The sequence below is a fragment of the Mytilus californianus genome, unplaced genomic scaffold (genome assembly GCF_021869535.1).
Source record: "Mytilus californianus isolate M0D057914Y unplaced genomic scaffold, xbMytCali1.0.p SCAF_2, whole genome shotgun sequence".
Classification (NCBI taxonomy): Eukaryota; Metazoa; Mollusca; class Bivalvia; order Mytilida; family Mytilidae; genus Mytilus; species Mytilus californianus.
Window position 1 is genome coordinate 21,217,427 of NW_026262668.1, and position 26,509 is coordinate 21,243,935.

Here is a 26,509-nt window from a genome sequence, read left to right on the forward strand (position 1 = left end):
TGCCAACAGTATTAGTATAGAAGTAGAATTTTCTATGAAAAAATGTTCCAGATATCAGAACCCAAGCCTGATTACATCATGTAAAGAATCTTTTAATCTGTATGTTTATGAAGCTGATTCAGACATTGCTAATGAATTCATACCATTCTGGGACGCTAAAACATACAACCTTGTTGATACAATTGCTGCAGATCATTCGTACGAGGGTTATCAGAACGAAGAAACCAAACTAAATATTGAAAAACGAGACATACCATTAACTAGACAACTGAGAGGTGTATACTTAGCGTTTCAAGAAACTGGTGCATGTGTTTCACTTATTTCTCTTAAAGTTTATTACACAGTATGTCCAAACATTACTATGAACTATGCGTTTTTCTTAGAAACTCCGGTTGGAAGTAGCCCGCAGGCATTAGAAGAACGAGACGGAGTTTGTGTGGCTAACTCGCAAATGGGGAAGTGGCGACCGACCTTGTTATGTAGAAGTTCTGGGGAATGGTATTATAACTCTGGTAAATGTCAGTGTCTCTCTGGATATGAAGGAAACAATGGAACGGAATGTCGGGGTATGTATAATACATGAGAAACGATAAATACAACAGGGACATTAAAAAGTTGACGAGAAATGGAATCGCCACGGTTGGGAACCAACAAAATTGCAAAAAGCAAGCTTTAGTTTCCTTTAAAAAGAGGGCAAATATTTCACTAAATTATATCAGTGTTATTTTCATTTTTATTGAATGTATAAATGTTGTATATTGCAATATTAGAAAAAGCTGATACTTCTACCTTATGATGTTTGGTTAATTGTAATTTTATGTAATTTTCTTTGCACTAGTCTTACTTCCGAAGATAGAATCCTCTTTCTCAGCCTGATGTTGTCAGAATTGAAATATTACTAAAAAAAGAACTGTTTATTTAGATTTGTAAATTATCTGAAACAAAAGAAAAACACTTGAAAATATCCTTCTAACCTTTTTTATAAAGCTGAAACACATTCTGTCATCGTATAAAGCTCTTGCATTTGTAATAACGTAAATACTTTCAATTTATAACAGTTTGTTAAATTTTATACCATTCAGTACTTTCTGGCTAATCATTTATATAGCTATGATATGCAATTGAATTAAGACTTGAATAAGTGTGCACTTTTTACAGCTCCTCCATCAAAAAATGCAATGATTAAAACACCGAACCCAAAGGATGTTAATAGACCATTTTCATATTACCGACTTATTTACGTTGCTCTTGCTTGACCGAGTACCAGGATGTCCTACCACAGAGAAGGTAACCTGCCGAAAAAATATAAATTCCGGAGTCAAAAGTCGGTAATATGAAAATGGTTAAAGGTGTCAGACCACCAATTAAATATCCCTAACTGTTCAACCAAATTTTGCAATTTTCAAAGCTTTCTAAATATTTTACCTTAAGTTTAATTTCATAGAAACCAAGTATATCCTGAATTGTACATGTATCAGCTTTCTGCACGCCAATTTTCAACATACATTTAAAGCCTTTTAAGAAAAAAACTGACTTTCAAAAAGAAGTACTCCAAAAATAACCCCGGGTTTTCTTGAAATCTTAAATTAGTATACTATGGAGCGCATTAATCCTCAATGTTTAATGCAAACTCATAGACAAGTAAATTTTGGCTCAAAATGGTCTAAATATATCTCTTTCACCAAAAGTTTCATTTCTGCAAATTTGTTGCTTAGTTTAAGTAAACAAGGACATCAAAAGCACTATTTTGTGTCAGAGTAGGGCTACTTTTACATACGTTCTAAATTAGAGGGAGTAATTGGTGGTCTGACACTTTAAACAGAGGGGAAACTGACAAAACCAAACACTCGACTATGTCAACCAACGAAATTACTAGAAATTAGCTGTCAATTCGTGGCTTGGACTTTACTACTCCCTTTTTAATTCTCTGTTCACTAAGTAGTAAAATGATTAGATTTATCTTCACTTGTTTTGACTGTCTGAACCTTCATGTGTTATCCTATCAAACATGAAACATCTCTGTTTTACAATTCGTTTGCGTTTCAAAGTGAAAGTATCTAACAAGTGGGTTAACAAATCGATCTCAAGTGTTCGGATTTTCATATTATATCACATTCGAAAGGTATTTGGCAGTTCAAAGGTATAACAAAAATACCGCACTCCAAGGTAAATTAATAACGGGGAAGTATATACAGAAGAAATGACATCAAACGTTAGTCTTAAACAACCAACAGAACTGATGTAAAGCAACTGTCATACTCTAGCTATAAAACCAGGTTTAATCCATCATTTTTTATATAAGTAAATGCTTGTACCAAGTCAGGAATATGACATTTGTTTTTCATTCGTTTGATGTGTTTGAGTGTTTGATTTTGCCATTTGATCATTTGAAGGGACTTTCCGATTTGAATATTCCTTGAAGTTCAGTATTTTTGTTAGTTTACTTTATACTCCTGACATTGTACAAGCATTTTCTAAAACAAAATGGTAGATTAAACCTGGATTCATGGCTGGATAATTCTCACTTTTGCAAATATCAGAATTCCCGGTTTTAATACTGGTTAAGACAACTATGGTCAATGTTCCATCATTTCAGGTTTGTTGTATTTCTAGACGTGCCACTTTCTCATAAAATTCATTTAAAAATGATACTGTCCAATCCATTGAAATATACGCATAAAGTGGCTTCTAAATTGTGACGGTTTAAATGCATGAACTGAAACAATATTAATTTATTTTTCAGAAACAACGGCATCATCAAATTCCAGGAATTGAAATATAACTAACAAGAAAAAATCTATAAAGGCAATAAAAAGTCGGTAAAAATGGAAATCAAACTTCTTGAAAAATATTATTAATCGCAAAAAAATTGCACATAAAAAACTTTTAGAATACATACCAAAAATTAAACTTATTCGGGCTTATTTAAAAAGCGGCTTAACCAAAACAATGTATACAAAAACATATTACCGAACTCCAAGGTCAATTCAAAAAAGTGAAGTCCATAAAAACTGACAAAATCAAACATTAGACTTTATCAACTAACGAAACGAATGTAAAAATAATCTGTCACATTCCTATTATGGTACAGGCTTTTTCCGAAGAAAATGGTGGGTTTAACCTGGTTTTATACTAGTTTAACCTCCCACTTGTATAATTATTGTCATTGCTCGACACTGCTTTTAATGTTAGTGATATGTAGACCATAAAAGTAACCACAAACACTATGTATTGAAAGCCATTTGTTGTCCAGAATATTAAGCAGTGATTACATTATAAGGGACAACATAATGTCATGTAACAGAATTAAACTCTTAACGGCCACCCAACAAACTGATGAAGTGCTCTAGAGGGTTATAATTACTCAAGAGATGTCAACTTTTGTCTTGATTTGTGAAAAAAAAACAAGTGATAAAGTTCATAAACTGTTGACACAGAGGTATGTCAAGCGTTTTTGTAATTTTGATAGGTAATGCAAATAAAAAAATCCAAATGGCAATATTTAAACGTGTAAACTATGCAAAATATTCAAAGTCAATGAACCAATGGAAATTAGAAATGCCAATACTTATAAAACTGTATACCAAATATCATGGACTTATCATAAGTGGTTTCCTTTACGGTAACCTAAACACAAACTTTAATGTGTAAACAATGTAACAGATTCAAAGTCAATGAACCATGCTGAAGGGGTGGGGGCCATATAATCACCATGGAGCCTTGCAAATGCTAATACAACTTCATACCCTATGCCATTGGCTTAACATAAGCGGTTCCTATAAACTGATCTAATCACAAACTTAACATGTTAACTATGAAAAACATTCAAAGTCAATAGTCCATGGCTGGGGGAGCGGAGTCAAATAATTTCCATGGAAATGAGATGTGCCAATGCTTTTAAATACCAAATATCATTGACCAACCATTAGTGGTTCCCCATTAACTGACCTAATCACAAACAAATACATTTAAAATAAGCACAAGTTTCAAAGTAAAAACAGACCATGACTGAGGGGGCTGGGGCAAAATAATATTAATGGAAATGAGATGCGCAAAGTCTAATACAATTAAATACCAAATATCATTGACCTTCCACTTGTGGTTCCCCATTAACTGACCTTATCACAAACTAATACATGTAATGTAAGCAAAAGTTTCAAAGTCAATAGACCATAACTGAAGGGCAGGGCCAAATAGCCTCCATGAAAATGAGATGTGCCAATGCTTATGCAACTGCATACCAAATATCATTGAACTCCCACTAGTGATTCCCCATTAACTGACCTAATCACAAACTAATACATGTAAAGAAGCAAAAAATTTCAAAGTCAATAGACAATGACTGAAGGCGGGGCCAAATAGTCTCCGTGGAAATAATATGTGCCAATGCTTATTCAACTGCATACCAAATATCATTGACATACCCTTGTTGTTCCTATAAACTGACCAAATCACAAACTAAGGTATTGTTGACGCCGCTGTCGGAAACAGCACTCCTGTCTCGCTATTTGACTCTGTCAAGGCGAGACAAAAATCATCAAATGTTCAAGTCAAGACAACTAGAAATGCTAAATACTAAATATAGGCTCTCGTTATTTTCTATATGAGTAGTTTACCGGTTTTAGATATCATGAATGGATTAAGAAGATAAATCAAGGTTACATACACTTGGCAAAATTATAAATATGGCAGGAATTTACACAAGTGTAACGTATCAATTGAGATATGTAAAACGCCTGGCGAATTAATGTGCTGAGATTATGGTTATTGGGAAATCAGAGCTAGCTAATCAGACAATTAAATTCACCACGTTTGACATAGATTCAAATTCGAAGTGTGTAAATATCGAGGAAAAGATCAAGATATGAAGCAAACCTTCTCTTTTTGATCGTATCCTTCATCTTTAAATGGTTGTCACAGCCATTTAAAAGTTTTTAGACAATCAAAGGAAAGTGCAGTTGTAAACTTAACGTAACTTTAAACCAACTGATTATGTAGAATGAATAAAAGAAATAAAAAATTGACTTATTTCAGATGCATGTCGGAAATTTATAAGGCAATATACAAAGGTCAATATATTCACTCATGTTAAGACTCCCATAGCAAGGCATTTGAATCTATGACGGATCTAAAAACTTTAAAAGTGAGAAATCAATGTAGGACAGGCCCCAATAACCTCCATGAAAATGAGATATGTCAATGCTTTTAATACTACATACCAATATCCATTAACTTATCATAAGTGGTTCCCTATAAACTACCATAAAAAAAACCAACAATCTAATGAACCATAATGATTTGGCAATCTTATATATTTTCAATGGAAATTAGACTTGCAAATGCTTATACAACAGCATACTAAGTATCATTGACTTAACATTAGTGGTTCATCTTAAACTGATCTGATTACATACACATGTAGTTTAAAAAAGTTTTGAAGTCAATGAATCATGATGTGCGTTGAGATAAGAAAATCTCTATGGAAATTAAATGTGCCAATGCTCATACAACTGCATACCAAATATCATTAACATACCACAAGTAGTTCCCCATAAAATGACCTAATCAAAAACTAGCACATGTCAATTAAGCAAAAGTTTCAAAGTCAATAGACCACGACTGAGGTGGCAGGCCAAACAATCACCATGGAAATGAGATGTTCCATCAATGCTAATACAGCTGCTATCTAATTATCATTAACATACCATTGGTCAGTTAGAGCCTTTACACTTGGAAGAATATCCAGTGACACAGTAAGAGCCTTTACACTTGGCAGAATATCCAGTGACACAGTAAGAGCCTTTATACTTGACAGAATATCCAGTGACACATTAAGAGCCTTTACACTTGACAGAATATCCAGCGACACAGTAATAGCCTTTACAAGCCCTTTCTTGATGAAAAGCCATGCCATCTTTACAGTAAAACAAGCATTCTTAGAGTATTGCATAACAATCCCCTACCTGTTAAAATTTCATAATACTGGAACAAAATGCTATACTTGATCTATAACTTGTCATGGTGTAAACTATATAACAAATATCAAGTCAATATCTTCAAGCATGATGAAAAAGGTGTGGAAACTGATTATTTGAGTGAATTGTCCAAGGACCATAACTCTGCACAAAATCATCAGACAGGAACAAAATTCATACTTGATCTGTAACTTGTCATTATAAAACTACATACCAATTATCAAATGAACATCTTCAAGCATGACCAAAAAAGAGTGGAAAACTGATTATTTGGGTGAATTTGCTAAGTCCATGGACCATAACTCTGGACAAAATCATCAGAACGGAACAAAATTTGAACTTGATTTGTAACTTGTCATGATGAAAATATATACCAAATATCAAATCAATATCTTCCAAGCATGAAGAAACAAAGTGTGGAAAACTGATTTGCCGGACTGACTGACGGATGGACAGACAGACAGACAGACAGACAGACAGACAGACGGAGTGCAAACCTAAAGTCCACTTCGACTTTGACGGTAGGGGACTAATAACAAACAATATATGAACTATGCTAATTGGCCGTACAAGATGCTTTTTTGGCCACAATGAAAGGTTAAGAATAAAAAAATATTTTCTAGCTTTTATTAATTATAGATGTAAATTCAGTAAATAGATAAACAAATAAGTTAAAAAATAAAGAAAAATTACAGCAACTAAAAAGTGTTGGACGGAATCCATTTAAATCACAGATTCTTTAACAAATATAACAAAAGAAACAATTTATACCTAAACTGCTTTGAATCTTAAGAAGCCATGCACAACAGGCATGAGCAAAGAGCAAGGTTTCTGTAACTATTCAATTCTCGTTCCCTGGTATTTAGAACAACAGATCATATTGTGAAAGTTATTAACCTTCAGAAAGAGAGTACCTAAATTGAAGTTTTTGACTAAATAAACCAGGGAATGTTTTTTTTTAAATGTTTCTTCTATGATTGCTCGCTGTCAATTGTAAAAAAATAATAACTGGTTTTACAAGACAAAAACACATAAAATAGTATGTATTTTACAACATTTTACAGTAATATCTACACTTTACAAGTAAAAATATGCAGATCAAATTTCATAACATTGAGGAATGTCAAAAATCTGTACAGATACTACAAATATGATCAGTAAGAGAAATGTGATATTTATCAATGAGACAACATAACAATACAATAAAACAATGTATTCTCAATTATCATGTATACAATGAATGTTTTACTGTGAATTTCCTATAGATCATATCAGGCAAGGATTGGTTAAAAAAATACCTAGCTTTCAGAAAGAATCTGTACATGAAAAATTATTACGAGAACCAGGTTATGCTTAAACATTGATATCTGTTTTTTTAGACATAAAAGAAGAATGTGTCTGAGGACATAAATGCCCGCTCAGCTTTGCAATTTTCCAAGTTAAAAAGGGGCATAACTCTATACCTGTAAATGACTCACAACCAACATTTGAACTCTGTCTGCATGTTGTGATTCTTAGCATTGTGTACCAGTTTCATAAATTAGGATGAGACCAAATTAAGTTCAGAGTGCAGAAATAAAAAAAAATTGCAATTTTGTCAAATTTTTAAGGGCATAACTCTAGAACGGTAAGTGTCTCATAGACTAAATTCAAACTCGGCAAGTTTTGGTTCTAAGCATTGTGTATGAATTTCATAAACTTCCGATGAGAAAAACTTAAGTTAGAGTGGGAAAAAGAAAATGGCATGGACGGATGAACAGAAGGACAGTCAAAGGAAACACTAAATGCCACCCCGCTATGGTGGGGGGCATAAAAAAAATCATGAGTTCAATTAAAACTACATTATTTATATGTGTGTAAATTAATGACAAAGCTAGACTTTAAAATTGTTAATTTAACAATGCAAAAATCCTCCAATTGTAGCCATACTGTAATTTACAACTAGTCATTAAGGAGACACTACTTTAAATATCATTTTTTTTCTGAAAAATGAACATAAGAGCACAATTTTTGCCAAATCAGGCAGGATGTACCACTAAATATGTGTGCACAAAAAGACCAGTCAAGTCAAGAATGCCAAGCATTTGCTAGGCCTAAGCATTTGTGAGACAGTTCTATAATTAAAAGAAAATTGAATAAGAAACTAGGAATATTTTCATTAATCCTACCCAATCAGGTTACACAATGATTATCAAATGGTTTCCATAAGGAACTGGAAATTCTATCAAATGTTTTGCAACATCCAACATATTGTTAGGTACTTGTTTATCCAATTCAGTTCCCTGGTTTTATCCACCTATAAATCAAACCCTCTGTCATGTGCACTTCTATGATCTTGGTTAAACTACAAATACATTAAAACTTCTCAAAAGTTTATCGTGGATCATAACCACCATAACCAAAATCATATTCATCCTCTTCATCACCATGGCCATTTTGGTACATTCCATATTCTTGCTGTATTGGTCTTCCATATTGGTCTACAGTCCCACCATATCTCTCATCTATAAAACCCATATTGGACTCTGGTCTCGCATAAGGTTCATATCCATCCTGTATATCTATACCATCGTATCTATAATAAGATAATTCATTAACTTTAGAACAAAAGAAGAGGTACTGTGAGCAATACTTGCAAATGATACCCTTGCCCCCACATACCTGATCGGCAAAGTCAATGATTACCTGACAGAAACCCAAAAAATAATGTTATATGAAGTGCATAGGCATTATATGGTTTAGATTCTAAGAAAGTTTCAAGAAATTATAATAAGGGATAAGGAGGACACAAAAATGGGTACACCAAGATAAAAGTTTTGCAAGTCAATAATTTGATAAGGGAAACTCAAAAAATATGTTGGCTAAAAATAACAAATTTGGAGGTACACAATGGTATTACATGTTGAGGACTTTGATAAAGTTTCATTAAGTTGTAATATGAGGTTTAGGAAAAGAAAGTCGAAACAAATGTATACTGCAGTGTGCTGATATGAAGAAGTCAATGTCAAGCCAAAGTTAACCCCACATTCAGATGAAAAAATAAAATTGGAGGTGCAAAAGGCCATCAGGTTCGAAAGTTTCATAAAATTTTCTCACATTGTTCATGAGCAGTTGATGGTACAAAAGTGTGAAGTAAGGACAAACAGTTGAATGCGCCGACATAGACAGACCTATATCACACTGTTCTGGTTAGAGGACAATACAAAAGTGTGAAGTAAGGACAAACAGTTGAATGAGCCGACATAGACAGACCAATATCACACTGTTCTGGTTAGAGGACAATACAAAAGTGTGAAGTAAGGACAAACAGTTGAATGAGCCGACATAGACAGACCTATATCACACTGTTCTGGTTAGAGGACGATACTCACCCATATGGCATATATGGCTGTCCATGTGCATCATAAGGTTGGCCTTCATAGGGTTGACCATCATACATTCCATTCTCATCTATATATTCTGGTGTTAAATGTCCATCCATAATGTATCCATTCTCATAGGCATCTTAAATATATAATTTATATAATTCATTTTTAGACAAAATCTTGAAGATTGTGGACTTGTCAATTATGTTAGAATTTCAGAAGTATAAAATATTTTGCTTTCAGTCAATATTTAATCATTTAAATCTTATATTACAGCTTATTATAACTAACTCAAGGCCAATCTTATTGGGGTAACAACAACAAAAATTTCTTTTCAGACTTTTCCAAAATGTAGTTTATTTTGTATAGCTAATACATGGTAATATGTCCTCATTTTTATAATAGCAATTTAATGTGAGAAACGAAACCAAATAATAGAATTATCAGTTAAAATATGTAAGATGGATCTGTTAAAATTTTGTCTGAAAAGAAAAAGGAAAATGGCGTCAAGATACTAGTTTTCATGCTACATAACAAACTACGTGAATTCACTGAACATTTCTTCACAAAATTAAATTTGTCTCAGTTATCTTCCCTTTTATAGTAGAATGTAAAAAAAATTTAAACAGGTACTAAATTAGAATGTGTTTAAAGAGTTTCTTCCATTAGTTTCAAGCCTTATTTGATTATGACAGGATTCATGTAACACACCCTACACACCTTCGCTCTCACAAAACTTTATTCATTCAGGAACAAAATTTTTACTCAAAAAACCAAATCCAATAATTTGGTTGGTTAATATCTGAGTTTGAGTATGCTAATTGTTTTCGAAAGTTTTATGATCGAAAGGCCAGGTCTTCTTCAGTCATGTAAATTATGAGTATTTCACTTCAGTATAAAATTGAGAATGGAAATGGGGAATGTGTCAAAGAGACAACAACCCGACCACAGAACAGACAACAGCAGAAGGCCACCATACTACATCTTGTAATGATTAAGGGTACATGCTTTTTGTTTTAATAACCTCAAACATTTAACATGCTAAAAGGTATCTTAAAATTACAATAAAAACACAAAATATGTAACCAACATCAAAAGCTTACTTCTGTTCAAAGCAAAAAACAATACCAAACAATTCTATATAATCCTTTTAAAAAAGAAATCTACTTTTCTATAAAATTATATCTTTTTCATTCATGCTACAATCCTAAGTCTTTTTTTTTATTTCTTTAACACTGGAATTTAGAACATGCTACCTTGATTTATTTGCATGACGATTGCTTCTTCTTATGAATTTTTTGCTCTGGAATATTTTTTTTTTATTTCAGAGTATCTGATACAAGAAGAAGTTCTCCAGAAAAACATATTAAAATTGATGATTTCAGAAAGACATTTGGGTTTTGTTGCTTAATAATAACCAATTCATTGACTCTTTTTCCACGACAAAAAAAAATAAAATAACATTAAGAAGGGAAAATCACCCAGTCCAGTATTCAACATTCCCAAAGAACTTGTTAAGCTTACCTTTGTTACCTGTGGTAAAAAATATACAAATCAGTTGTCATTACCTACACAATGAACACTGAAAAATATAGGGTTTTTCATAGCTGGGCTTTTATTTATATACACTGCATGTTGTAAAAGATTTTCTTGAATAAAATATTGTAAATATTTTTCCATAAAGAAAAGGTAAAACCTGATGTAAAAGACAATTGCTAACTTGTATAAGTTTTGGAATTTGTTTTGCTTTTATTTAAATCAAATTTTCATTTTTGGTAGAATCAAAATAATAAATAATCATCTTTATTTAATCTTTCTAAATGTGGACTTTCATGTATGATATACTTAGTAATGGAACATACTTTTTCTCATTCACCAAGTACAAAATTGATACAAAATATTGAATAAGGTCAGCTTAAACTTGAAAATATTGACCTTGGATTTGGGGAGAGAGATAACCAAAGGAAATATAATACAATAGGTGATAGTATTATTGGTTCATCCAAAACAATATATATTGGAAGAGTAAAAACTGTGACCTTGTATTGGAATAGTGAAAACTGTGACCTTGTATTGGAATAGAGTGAAAACTGTGACCTTGTATGGAATAGAGTGAAAACTATGACCTTGTATTGGAAAAGAAACCCACAAGGATTAATGTGGTTACCTCCATAAAACAGGTCTGGTCTGTCCAGGATGTCTGTATCCTGCAGATAAGGATCGTAGCCTTCGTCTCCATAATACTGGTCTGCCATTTCATCCATTTGTCTTGTCTCAATCATATCTAACCATTGAGAGTTATGCCAACGAAATTTCTCTAACTGGATACGTTTTGCCCATTCTGGATCAAATTCCTATAATTAATAAATATCAGTACATTTTAACTATTAAGTTTTAGTAGGTCTCTATTATGCCTTGAGAGAGACTATTGAGTATGAAAGGATTTCACAGACTTTATCAAGGGAGACAACTGAGTACTTTCAGCTTCTATGTCCTGGGGTAAGTTCAGTAAATAAATGTATGTCATAAAGAACCACCAATTTAGGGGAGAGCTTTCTGGATAACACTGAAGTCCTATGCTCCATCGATTGGTATATATAGATGATGTTTTAATAAATATTTTTGATATAAATGCTGAATGCACTTATATTTTTCTACTACAGGGTCGAAAAGTAATGGGGATCACTGTAGAAATTTAGTGTGAATCTAGTGTTTGTAAACAAGGCCATGTGAATGGCCAAAAAAGCTGCATGACCCTATGTTTTAAAATTGCAAAAGATGGGGCCTACATTTGTTCCTATAATGAATAATATATGAAAGTTTCTGATTCCTAAAGGTAACCCAGATGGTATGAATTTATTTCAAGAAATATGTTTGCATGGAAGTCAATGGGAGATTTTTTATTGAATTTTACCTCTCCTATGTATTGTCACAGACTTTATCAAGAAACTAGAAACCCTTGACTACTGAGTATTTACAGTCAGATGAGAGACTACAGCAGACTTACAGCTGTCAAGGAAGATTACTGAGTACTTACAGCTATCAAGGGAGATCACTGAGAACTTACAGCTGTCAAGGAAGATTACTGAGTATTTAAAGTTGTTAAGGAAGATTACTGAGTACTTACAGCTATACAGGGATCAACTGAGTACTTAAAGCTATCAAGGGAGACTACTGACTTCTTAAAGTTGTCAAGGAAGATTACTGAATCTGATAGTTGTCAAGGGAGATTACTGAGTACTAACAGCTGTCAAGGAAGATTACTGAGTATTTATAGTTGTCAAGGGAGATTACTGAGAACTTACAGCTGTCAAGGAAGATCACTGAATACTTACAGCTATCAAGGGAGATTACTGAGAACTTACAGCTATCAAGGGAGACTACTGAGTACTTATAGTTGTCAAGGGAGATTACTGAGTACTTAAAGCTATAAATGGAGACTACTGAGTACTTATAGTTGTCAAGGGAGATTACTGAGAACTTACAAATGTCAAGGAAGATCACTGAGTACTTACAGCTATCAAGGGAGATTACTGAGAACTTACAGCTATCAAGGGAGACTACTGAGTACTTATACTTGTCAAGGGAGATTACTAAGTACTAAAAGCTATAAATGGAGACTACTGAGTACTTATAGTTGTCAAGGGAGATTACTGAGTACTTATAGTTGTCAAGGGAGATTACTGAGTACTAACAGCTATACAGGGAATCAAATGAGTACCTAAAGCTATCAAGGGAGAATACTGACTTCTTACAGCTGTCAAGGAAGATTACTGAGTATTTAAAGTTGTTAAGGAAGATTACTGAGTACTTACAGCTATACAGGGATCAACTGAGTACTTAAAGCTATCAAGGGAGACTACTGACTTCTTAAAGTTGTCAAGGAAGATTACTGAATCTGATAGTTGTCAAGGGAGATTACTGAGTACTAACAGCTGTCAAGGAAGATTACTGAGTATTTATAGTTGTCAAGGGAGATTACTGAGAACTTACAGCTGTCAAGGAAGATCACTGAATACTTACAGCTATCAAGGGAGATTACTGAGAACTTACAGCTATCAAGGGAGACTACTGAGTACTTATAGTTGTCAAGGGAGATTACTGAGTACTTAAAGCTATAAATGGAGACTACTGAGTACTTATAGTTGTCAAGGGAGATTACTGAGAACTTACAAATGTCAAGGAAGATCACTGAGTACTTACAGCTATCAAGGGAGATTACTGAGAACTTACAGCTATCAAGGGAGACTACTGAGTACTTATACTTGTCAAGGGAGATTACTAAGTACTAAAAGCTATAAATGGAGACTACTGAGTACTTATAGTTGTCAAGGGAGATTACTGAGTACTTATAGTTGTCAAGGGAGATTACTGAGTACTAACAGCTATACAGGGAATCAAATGAGTACCTAAAGCTATCAAGGGAGAATACTGACTTCTTATAGTTGTCAAGGAAGATTACTGAGAACTGATCGTTGTCAAGGGAGATTACTGAGTACTAACAGCTATCAATTGAGACTCATGGTGACATTAAAAGCTATAAAGGGAGATTACTGAATACTTACAGCTATGATGTCCAATGTGTTATCACAGACTTTGCGTATTTCAGCATTTTTATCATGCATCAGATCTATGAGATAAGCAGGCGCCTCTGACCAAAGTTAAGAAATATATAAAAGAATCATTTGAAACATTCTTTTCTGTTATGCCAACTTATTTTTGTAATAGGTGAACAAAATGGGTTGCTATCTCATTGACATATACGATCCCTCTACATATTTTTTGCAATACATCTTTAAATGTGAATGCTATGACAACAGTTGGTATTTAATCATTAAAGTCCTGTTTACTGATGGATAAAAATATCATAAGATAATGTTGGTTTTCATTTTATGAGACGACCAAGAAAATGTATGTTGTAACAAGAACTTATGTCAAAAAGACACCTTCTAACACTATCACATTTCCTTGTTCGTGTTAATTTAAACCTTAATTTGCTATACCCTTCAAAAAGTAGACTTTATAATGAACATGAATTTTTTTTTTTTCTTAAAACAACTTTATGGTTAACATCCTTAAACCAAACTTGAACCTGATATGGGCCAAACAAGCCTACAGACAAATGCACAGACAATTATAGGTTTCATAACCAGTTGGAATTGGATATTGCTTGATATCAACTTGAGTTATTTAATTTCAATATAGAAATAAACGAGCCTGTGGAGAGTTTTTTTATTACAATTCAAATTAAAAAAAAAGAGTTGATATCAAGCAATATCCAATTCTCACAAGTTCTTAAACCTATTTCTCTTATGGTCAACACTCTCGTTGTGGTAAATTAAAATTTGGCAAATAGCAGTATGACGTCATATGACCTGTTCCGGCGTTGAACTCTAACATCAGACATTTTAAAACTTTTTGTACAGTTCAGAAACTGAAAAAAATTTGACAAAAAGAAGATTTTCAGGTGAAAAGTGTGAGTGTTTTGTATATTATTGAAGAAATCACATATGTCTGTTGCCATGGACAAAATGTACATCATCTTAACCTTTGAATGTCTTCAATGACCTAATGATTAACCAATAAAAATGTTCTTACATTGTTCAAGATGCTGGATTTAAGAAAAATCAAATAAACACAGTTTTTGGTATCATACGACGTGCCGTGTGAAATTTACAAATATAAGAGAAAGGATACGAGTATCTTTGATAATAACTTCACGTGTTGATTCATGGAAAATCATCTGATAGAACACATAAACAATCTGACAAACCATCTCATCATCTTCCTGTTTGGCTGTAAAACACATAATACAAATACACTAATTAAACCTTTTCTGCACCTGTTTTAATTATTATAACACTAGAGCAATTTGTGCAGAAAATATAGCATGAAATAATTATTCAGTATACAGTGGTAAAATCATTTTCTTAAAATACATATTTTGTAATGAATAAACTGATGAATTTAAGTAATTATGTGTCATTTTTATTTTTCACTAATTTACAGGACTAGGTCCTTTTCTTTAAAAAAAAATAGGCAATAAGCACTTTCTATAAAAGGAATAACCATTCATTGTCATGAAATAAAATATTTGTACGAGGCTTAGAAACAGTTAGAAATGTGAGTATTCTTTATATAAATATTTGTACAAGACTTAGAAACATTTACAAAATGTGAGTATTCTTTATATAAATATTTGTAAGAGACTTAGAAACATTTAGAAATGTGGCCATTCTTTATAATAACTTACCATTCAGTAATTCAATGAGACAGTGTATGATGTTAGACTCTGCTAACAATTTGGCACAAGCATCATCATTGCACACAGTTCCCACTAATATAATAACATCTAATACAATATCATCTTCAGCACTTCCTACAAAAATATAATAACATCTAATACAATATCATCTTCAGCACTTCCTACAAAAATATAATAACATCTAATACAATATCATCTTCAGCACTTCCTACAAAAATATAATATAAACTAAACATATTGCTATGCTTTTACTGATATTTTAGTCTGAGATACATGATTTTTTAATCAGTTGTTATTGGCTTTGAACTAGCTGTCAGTAACTGTGAGTACTCTCAGATCTTTACTTAGTGTCTTTTTTGTTGTGTGTTTTCGTTAGATGTTTTCTGCTTTGTATCAATCTGATGAGTTAAGCCTTTTTCATCTGACTTTTATAGTTTGTTCTTATGTTGTACTGTTGCACCACTGTCCCCGGTTAGTGGGAAGGTTTGGCGCCAGCAAACTAGTTTAAACATATAAATCATTCAAATTGCCAATGAGACAAATATCTACCAAAGTTCAAATGATGTGGATGTAAGCAATCATATGCAACCGTACAACCTTCAACAATAAAAATAAAATGCTCCGCTGGGCGCAGCTTGATACGACCGCAGAGGTTGAACCCTGAACAGTTGGGGCAAGTATGGAGACAACATTCAAGCTTGATACAGCACTGAATTTGGATTGTGATTAATTATTTGACACAGGCTCACACAGCATAGGTTTCTGACACAGAATGAATGTGGTCTAAGAACTTAAAAAATTTACCTATTCAAACCATATCATCATTATTTGCTTTTATATATAAATCAGAAATAACCAATTTAAAACGGAAAATTTTAAAGAAAAAAAAAGGAAAAAAAAATCCCTCCCCCAAATTTTTTGAACCCCCTCATGATTCATCACCCCCAAACTCAATCCCAGCCTTCCCTTTGTGGTATGGTACCTAGCAGTACAATTTCAGAGAGATCCATACACTTGAACACAAGTTATTGTCTGGAAACTAGAAAAATGCTTGTTTTTAGGCCCCTTTTTGGCCCCTAATTCCTAAAAATTGAGGCAATTACCCCCAAAATCAATCCCAGCCTTCCCTTTGTGGTATGGTACCTTGCAGTACAATTTCATAAAGATCCATACACTTACACACAAGTTATTGTCATGAAACTAGAAAAATGCTTGTTTTTTTTTCCTTATTGGCCTCTAATTCCTAAAATTTTGAGGCAATTACCCCAAAAATCAATCCCAGCCTTACCTTTGTGGTATGGTACCTTGCAGTACAATTTCAGAGAGATCCATACACTTGAACACAAGTTATTGTCTGGAAACTAGAAAAATGCTTATTTTTGGCCCCTTATTCCTAAATGTTTTGGGCAATTACCCCCAAACTCAATTCCAGCTTTCCTTTTGTGATATGGAACCTTGTAGTACAATTTCAGAAAGATCCATACACTTACACACAAGTTATTATCATGAAACTAGAAAAATGCTTGTTTTTTGCCCCTTTTTTGGCCCCTAATTCCTAAAATTTTGAGGCAATTACCCCCAAAATCAATCCCAGCATTCCCAATGTGATATGGAACCTTGTGGTACAATGTCAGACAGATCCATACACTACAACACAAGTTATGTCTGGAAGTTACAAAAATGCTTATTTTTGGCCCCTTTTTCCTAAACTGTTGGTACCATAACCCCCATAATCAATCCCAACCTTCTTTTTGTGGTATTGAACCTTATGGTAAAATTTCATAGAGATCCATTAACTTAAACTAAAGTTATAGTGCGAAAACCAATGTGTCTTCGGACGACGATGACGATGCCAATGTCATACCAAATCACGACCGCAAAATGTTTTTGCGGTTGTATAAAAACCCATACCATATAGTTGGCTTTAAAAGGTCCTGACATGAAAAATGTGAAACAATTTACAAAAAACAAATACGACAGCCATGAACCAACGACAACCACTGAACTACAGGCTCCTGACTTGGGACAGGCACATACAGAATGTGGAGGGGTTAAACATGTTTGAAGGTGCCAACCCTCCCCCTATTCTTGTTTACTTTCTTCCAAGATTGTACATGCAGTCATTGAATAAAATAACTAGCTATAGAAACTATCATGAATTATGAAATTATACTTGAGGTAGATGAAATTGAGTGACTCAGGACAAAAATTTTCTTAGTCTTTATGCTGAAGGCAGCAAAAATACTCATAACCCTACATAGGGTTTTGTCCTAAAGGCAGCAAAAATACCCACAATCCTGCATAGGGTTTTGTCTTGTTTATCTTTCTCTTAAAAATAATGTCAGAAATTTGGGTTTTTTTAACCAAGATTGTTTTTTATAAATATTTAATATATATTATAATGTTGCCAGTTTAATAATTAGATAATGAAATATTAAGATAAAATTAAAAAGCAACATCCAACATACCTAGAGCTATTTCAGAAATGATTATATGGGAGTAGGAAGCCACTCCTATTAAATTTGATGGTGGTGGCTATTTCAGATTGATAGTCTAAACAGGAAATAATCAATTAAAATGTAATGCACCAAGTTAAATAAAAAGTGCCTTCCAACCCCCCAAACTCCCTTCTCTCTCCCCATAACATTTATTCCTGGAACAGCCATTAAGTATTATATGACAAACCTGGCTCAAGTCTTCTCTTTATCCAGGGTATCAATTCATATTCCCTTATTATAAGTTCATAATCCAGGTCTGGTATGGTTAAGTTACCCAGAATTCCTAGTGCCTCTACACCAAAATCATCGTTGTCTGCTTGTAACATGGCATCTGCTAGATCACTTATGTAATCCTGTAATAACAGACTTATGTTAATACAAAGATGCAACATTTATGGGAGTCTTCCATGGCCATATACAGTATGTACTGTGGATTCAGGTAATTTCCCATGTACCAAGTTTATGGGTTGAAAAAAAAAACATTTTCCTGTATATCTGATACATTCTGCATACAAAACCTATAGAAAATTTGAATTGATCAAGAACTTGATCTCATGTTGCATCTATAGCCAAGAAAACCGTGATAATTTTACCCCTCACACTTAAAGACTCCTTGAAATTACAAATTATACCTTTGACTATAAAAGTAAGCTTTGAGATATGAAAAGACTTCATCTATTGGTGCTGTAGAGTTGATCATTTAGTTATCTGTTAGCGGTCTGTTCAACTGAAGAACAAAAGTTACTTCTATTGAGTCAACTTGCTGAGCAAGCATAAATCAGAATAAAAAAAAAGATAAGTTTTATATACATGTTCCAAATATTTTTACCTCAAGAATTATTAAGGTCTTTGTAATAAATGCAAATGTTTTTTTTTCAATGTATTTTGTGTTCAATTTGGTATACACTACATCTCCTTTTCTTAATAAATAAACACATAAACTTACAACAAATAAATTTTTTGTTGGTCCATCATGCTGTGAGATATTTCTGACCATTTTCATCAACAATGGATCTCTAAATTTAAAAGCTCTCTTCATTAACATTTTTAGTCCTTGACCTTCACAAATAATTTGAGCATTCCTTTTATTAGAAGCTAAGTTTATACACAACGATAACAGTTCAATGTCTGTCTTTTCTGGACTTTCTAATAACAATTTCATTGCCTGAAACAAAAAAGATTAATATTATATATTTAGTACACTAGGGTAAAATTGGTATGAGTGAAATAGTCATGAGTAAATAATATTGTGAATGCTAGAAAAAAAAATATACAAATGGCTTTTACTGTTTTGTTCATGCTCTTATATAGTAAAGGAATTAAATGCATCATATTCCAGATGCCCTGTAGTTTATTTCTGAATACAAAACCTATCGAGTTATCGAAAGGCATTCCTCAAATATTTGGCTATATGTTACTTAATAAATGGGGAATGTGTCCATGGGACACAGATGATGCCTCCGCTTGCCTATAAAAGTAAAGCTATCAAGGGACATAACTCTAGAACGGTAAAAGTGACTCTACCCAAATTCGTACTTGATCTGAGTTCTGTGGTAATAAGCAATTTTGGGACGTACAGTCGTACAGACGGACAAGGGTAAAACTTAATGCCCCCTCCGCAACGGCAGAGGCATAAAAAGTTTGGTCTTTACCATCCAATGTGAAATGTTCATTTTTAGTTAAAAATGAGGATGTGTGAATTTTAGGCTCTCAACTTTGAAAAACACTCAAAAATGGCAGCATTTTCTTTTAATACTAAAAGATAACTATTTCTGGATAAAATGTTGTGTTTATTCATTATCTTTATTTATATTGAGTATAAGATGATCTTAAATACAGTTCTATAGGTTTAAACTATTTATAAAAGTGCAATATATTCCTTTGAACATCACCCAACATGTGAACTTTTGATAAGTAAAATTGTGTTCACAGAATCTGAAATAAAATTTAAAACTGAATTCCATCTGAATAATTTATAACCATAAATATGCGTTCCTTCTAAACAAAGAATTCTGACCTATGTAAACAAAAAATATCCCATTCCCTTATTTATATTCATCCCTATTTAATACAGAAATTTAAGTTTTTGAGAATTATTTCAAATTTGAACATAATGTTTGTAAAAGGTTTAGTATAGCTATTTACATAATCTCACCAAATATAAAGTTGTTTCTTAGGAGCGCACATATATTTCCAATCTAAATCATACACTAAAATTGGTGCAAAAGAAGGAATACCAAGAAATTTGACAAAAATATACAAATTTTGACATGGTTTGTTAATATGGTAACTCATTTAATGTGAAAACAGACTTTATTTTCTACACCTTGTACCTTAGTATTGTAGGAACAAATTCAAGAATATGTATGGTAACTTTAAAATGCACTTATATTTGGGCCAAATAAAGGCCTTATTGCCCTGACTCCTTTCACATACAATGACATAACATCCTGATAAATAGAAAATTTAGAAATTTTGCTTCTTGTAAGAAATTATATCATCATATCCAAAAACTATCTGTAAGAAAATGATTTTAGATAGCATCATATTCAAGCAATTTAGTTTCATATTACCAAGAAATTAAAAGACCTAGTAGAACACTGCATTCTAAGTACATGTATCTGATTTGCAAGAGTCTATTGACTAACAAAAGACATCCTATAAACTTTTAAGTTCAGAAACATTCTACAGTTACGAGATAACTGCTTTAGCTTTTATTTTTACTGAAAGTTACAATGGTCACCATGTTTTTATCTTTACGATATCTTACAAAGGCAAACATTTAAGAATAACGACATTATGGAAGCTTACAATTGGTATACAATCTGTAAATGTAAACATTGACTTGGCCTTGTCATCCATACTGACGTGGTACAGTATACACAAAACAATCATCTTGTGGTTCTCATTATCTAAAACAAAAAGTGTTACCATAGTTATTGTCACTTTATTGAAAAAAAATTACATAATAGCAATAAGTTAACTTAACAGACAAAAATGACTAGATATCACATATCAAAATGGTCTGTGTTTGCCTCTTTTTGGAGCATTCCCTGCTCTGTATTTATTTCTTGATGTAGTCTTTTTTGTTCCTGACTCTTCACAGGATCCATTTCCATTATGTTCTCAAATTCATTTCCTTATCTAAAATGTTGCTATGGTACTAACACCAACATAGTTTTCAATGGATAAAGAGAAAATGACATGAAATTTTACCATATATTTGATATAAAAAAGAAATGTTTGACTTTTGAATCCACATGGAATATGTCATTTCTCGTTATACATACTGTATATTCAGAAATTATTGCGAGGTTTTTATCAATGCGAATAATGCAACTTGGTGAGTATCGCAATAATAAGAACTCGCAATCTGAAATCTAATACGTATATCTGTATGCAGATTTCCCTGAAATCGCAATATTTAATCTCGCATTTATGTCCATTCTTTAAAAATCGCAATAATAAATGCACGCAATAATTTCTGAATTTACAGTAATCAAATCTTGTTTTATAATACTGTGAATTCATATTTATTCATGGGATACCCATTTTCAATGATTTCATGGGTACAAATGAACCACGAAGTTAAATGTTCTTGTTTTCTAAAACTGTGAATTAATTTTTATTTGTGGGATATCAATTTTCAAGGATTTCGTCGGTATAAAAGAACCACAAATTAAATTTTTTACAAGTCTCTACATTAAGGCATTAAGTACAAATTTTCTTATGGCTAATATGCAAACGTTAACAAGACCCTGAAAATTGGTAACCTAGCTAAAAAATGAATAAATTCACAGTATCTATATTAATGCCTAGCAAGCCATCCTTCCAAATCTAAAAATATATATCTGTAGCAGAGGACACTTTCATACTTACAAGACAGTATAACAATATATGGTAATTAACATAACAAACACAAACTAATCAAATAGTCTTCCAGAAGTTTATACTAAGGTTATGTTTATATGGCCTTAACTCTGTGTTTATAAGATAAAATATTTTAAAATATTAGTTATTTGGATTTTTCTGGAGTTTCATTAATTTCCCAATGCTTAAGTTCTATAATAGATATATTAAAATTTTCCAACAACTGTTTCTGTTAAACAAATCCTGGTTGAAATAATACTATATTAGGTTGTTGTCTCTTTGACACATTCCCCATTTCCATTCTCAATTCTTTTACTGAATCTATACAATATAAATTTTGAACTTCTAGGGCCAATCCAAAAAGATACAGATGAGACATGAATCTTTTGTCAGTCATGAGGATGTAAAAATCTGAAACTGGAAAACTAGATTATCAAAATCTGTAAATAAATCAAAATGAACAATTAACCTGTTTCTACTTGAAAGAAGCAGATGTTTGTTATAAAGAATAAAAGTCTTTTAGACCTCCTACATAAATTTTAATGGAATAACCTTGACTATAACGGTGCTGTTAAGACTTACTTAGTAATCCTACAAGTTTGGGTAACAGTCCAAATTTAACTATCTTGCTCCTAAGTTCAGAATCAAACGACAAATTCAATAACAGTCTTAATGTAATGTTGAGTAAATCTTCATGGTCACAGGGAATCAGTTTTGTTAACTTGCTGATAACATTTTCTTTTGACTGAAATAACAAATCATTGTAATTATTAACAGAAAATAGAAAATTAATTTATGTACATCTAAAATATAATGTTGTTAGATGTCTGTGTTCTTTTAGTGGAGGGGGGCTCGATGGCTGAGCAGTCTAAGATGTCAAACTACTGTTTAACTAGCCTATCAACACTGAGGTTGTGAGTTCGAATCCCACACATAGCAGGTGCGCTCAACTCCAATCTTAATAGGATTGTCAGTTTTCTCACCAATGTTTTATCTGGCTTCCTCCAACAATAAAAAGTGACCGCCACGAAATAGCAACACCAATCAATCAATCCATCTTTTAGGGGAGTGGTTCTGAATACTCCCATGCATAGCTTCAATGAGCAGTGCATAAGCAATTATGTCAAAGGTGGCATGTTTATTCAAGTCCAAAAGTAAGGTAACCAGACAATATCATCCTATTTATTTATCAATTAAAACTAACAAATCTTTAGAATCAAAGGATTGCTTAATTTTACTGGTATTGCATAAGGCCATGCTTTTCTAAGGCTGTTTACTAATGGCTAATTTTAGTTTTGGAAAACATGGGTTTATTTATTGGTGGAATTTGGCTTTGAACTAGCTATCAGTATTTGTGGGAACTCTTAAAATGGTAACTTGTATTTTTTACCATTTTGTTAAGAATTTTGTTGTGCTCAGTTCAGATGTAATGAGTCATGCCCTTTCCAACTGATTTTTACATTGTTATTATGTTGTGCTGTTACACCACAACCCCAGGTTAGGGAAGGGTTGAGCGACCACACACATTCAATCTTTTTTGTGCCTTTCCCAAGTCAAAAGCCTGTAATTGATTGGCTTTTAATTAGAAACTGTCTGCCATATTTGTTTATTTTTTAATTATTTTAACATAAATCAGGTAATCTTTTTCTAACTGTTTCACATTGTGTCATGCCAGGCCATTTTATGGCTTACATGAAATTTGTTTGGCTCATTGTTGAAGGCCTTAAGGTGGTCTATAGTTGTCAAAGGTAGAAACAAGTTGTCCTATGCTCTTCTCAAATAATATTGTGCCTTTTAATGCTGCTGCATATCTCAACTTATTCTTTTCCTGTTTTTTTTTTTCAATAAAATTGGTTATAACTAAGCAACATTTTTTTAAAGTAATTATGGCCAAAAGTACAGTAGATTATGGGAAAGTCTTTTGTAAGTAGTGATGTATAAAATGCAAGTTGCAATAAAAATTTCTTTCAGGAGTTAAGATATTTGTGCTCGCCTTACCATTTCTTTCAAGAGCTAAAGATATTTGTGCTAGCTTACCATTTCTTTTTTATTTTCAATAAAGATGCTTAATTTCTTCAAGAAAGATACCACCAAGATCAACAATTCAAAGTTATCTCTCTCTAAACATTTCACCAACATTTTGACCACATTCTTGTTTTTCATCTTCATTTCTACTGCTAGATCTTCTGATAGGTTGAGTAACAGGTAAAATGCAACTAAATATTGTGAAAGGAAATACATTTATTAACAAATTATAGAGTATATGGAAGACAATTTTAAAATATCTGCATATAGAAAAATAGATACACTGTGAGGCATTGCTCAATAATGATTTACCTGCTAAAAAATGTGACGAAAATATTTATGATATTTTTAAAATATAAATTTTCAGCATGCAGGAAGTAGAATGTAAAAAACTGAAAATGTGTTAGACAGCATGACAGAACCAGACGAGACTTGATGTATATCAAGAGGTCAAATTTCATCCAGGACATAACTTATGCAAAAACTATTACTCAATAAAAGACATACCCTGTATATTCTCAAGCAAAGATATTCAGCTTTGAATATAAGATTGTATAGATAAAATTATCAATGATTTAATAATGGTAACAGAGATAGAAAGTTTTTTTCAATGTGCTTTTTGAAGATTCTGACATTTTTGTTATGTTTGGGTTTTTTTTGTTATTATTATAGTCTCTAACTTTACTTTTGACAAATTGAAAATAAGTGCATTTTGAAAGACCTCGATTAAATTGGTTTTTTTTCCCGTGTACAGTTTAGCAAATATAAAAAAGAAGATGTGGTATGATTGCCAATGAGACAACTCTTCACAAGAGACCAAATGACTAGAAATTAACAACTATAGGTCATTGTACGGCCTTCAACAATGAGCAAAGCAAACACTATTATCCTAATGAAAACTGATTATTAATAATTATAACATTGGTTGCAATGCATATGAAATACCATGATTTCCCTGCAGTTAAATAAAACACGATAATTTCACATTTGAAACAAATCTGACAATTTCACTCCTCTTATAATAATGGGTGTTGTCAAAAACATTATTCAAAACAGAAAAAGGAAATGCCTAGCAACATAATTCCATGAATTAATTAGGCAGTTAGTAGTCTTATTTGAATTTGTTATTTATTCATGTTGATACCTTTTATAGCCGTCTATACAGTATGGGTTTTTCTTATTGTTGAAGGTTGTATGGTGGCCTATAATTGCTTACATACACTTCATTTGAACCCTGGTGGATAATTGCCTCATTGGCAATCATAAAACATCTTTTTTTTTATATAGTAGGCAAAATTTGTTTAAACCAGGAAAACATATATATATATATATATATATATATATACAAAAATATGTTTTTTCTTTGATCTACAAAATTTGATACATGTACCAATACCCATCAAAATAAATGATTCCACAGTATGCTGTTTCTGTATTAAAACTATAGGTGTTGTTAATTGTATTTACCTCTGAGTAGCTGTTCTTGTTTCTTTACCAGTTCTGAGAATTTCTTAACACTCTTTTCATAGTCTTCCTTGACCTTCACATTGTCTTTGTCTGATTCTGGTGAACTAAGTTAAGGTATATTTTGATAAGTTACCAGATTTATCATAACACTTATGCTCCAAAGAGCCTGTTTTGCTAAACTTGTATCATGCCGTATAATAAATCAACTTAAAGACCAGTACTGTTAAAATATGTTATTTTGGAAAGATAATACACTTTAGTTTCCCTTAATCATACCTTAATGTTAAATAAGAAAATTTCAATGTTCTTTCCTACAGTCATGATAGTGTTTAACATATATGACACTTTAATTAGATGAAATTTCAAAATTAATAAGCATTCTGTGAGTATTGCATGGCAATAGACATCTTCGCTAGCCAAGGGTTACGATCCACTTCCTTCCTCTCCACCCTTGGCAGATTAAGCCAACATTTGTAATAACAATGTTGCGACATCTATCGGTAGATTAAAGTCACGCCCATTCCGAAACCATTATTCTTGACCAATGGTAGCACTTGAACTCTTCAATTTGGAGGTAAAAACACGGTAGCGTCTAGATTCTACACACTTGGTAAAGCAGGAAACAAAAATATACGTTGACATTCATGCATTTGTGCAAGAAACATACACAGGAACTTCTATTAGTTGATTAAAAACATTCAAATTGTCACTAAATATAGTCGTATGTTTAGGGATGTAAAGAATTGTTGCACAATAAGCACGTGGCAATTGTTTACATACACTTTCTACATTTACACGTGATCATGTTAAAGGCGCTTTTTGATTGGATGCAGCGAGTTTCGACTGCAACCAATGAAAATCATTACCTTGTGTCTCCGAAATTCTATCTCAATCTGCTAAGGGTGGAGAGGAAGGAAGTGGATCGTAACCCTTGGCTAGCGAAGATGGCAATACATAGTCCCCTACCGGTTACAAATTCATTGTTATGGAACGAAATTCTAACTTGATCTATAACTTGTCATGGTGTAAACTACATAAAAATAT

The 26,509-nt window shown here is 32.4% G+C and overlaps 1 protein-coding gene across 1 annotated transcript in view; it reads right to left on the bottom strand.

Annotated features, from left to right (window-relative positions):
• Positions 1-6,588: 6,588 nt before the first annotated feature.
• LOC127729460 (kinesin-associated protein 3-like) overlaps positions 6,589-26,509 on the bottom strand; it is a 28,410-nt gene continuing 8,489 nt past the window's right edge. Inside the window, exons 6-17 of the mRNA XM_052237281.1 lie at positions 25,466-25,564; positions 24,011-24,189; positions 22,556-22,718; positions 20,915-21,015; positions 19,050-19,268; positions 18,291-18,456; positions 15,594-15,719; positions 15,038-15,136; positions 13,906-13,991; positions 11,508-11,694; positions 9,347-9,479; positions 6,589-8,550 (exon numbers count right to left, since the gene is read on the bottom strand). Of these exons, the coding sequence (XP_052093241.1) occupies positions 8,349-8,550; positions 9,347-9,479; positions 11,508-11,694; positions 13,906-13,991; positions 15,038-15,136; positions 15,594-15,719; positions 18,291-18,456; positions 19,050-19,268; positions 20,915-21,015; positions 22,556-22,718; positions 24,011-24,189; positions 25,466-25,564 (1,760 nt within the window). The 3' untranslated portion in view covers positions 6,589-8,348. The remainder of the gene's footprint in view (positions 8,551-9,346; positions 9,480-11,507; positions 11,695-13,905; positions 13,992-15,037; positions 15,137-15,593; positions 15,720-18,290; positions 18,457-19,049; positions 19,269-20,914; positions 21,016-22,555; positions 22,719-24,010; positions 24,190-25,465; positions 25,565-26,509) is intronic.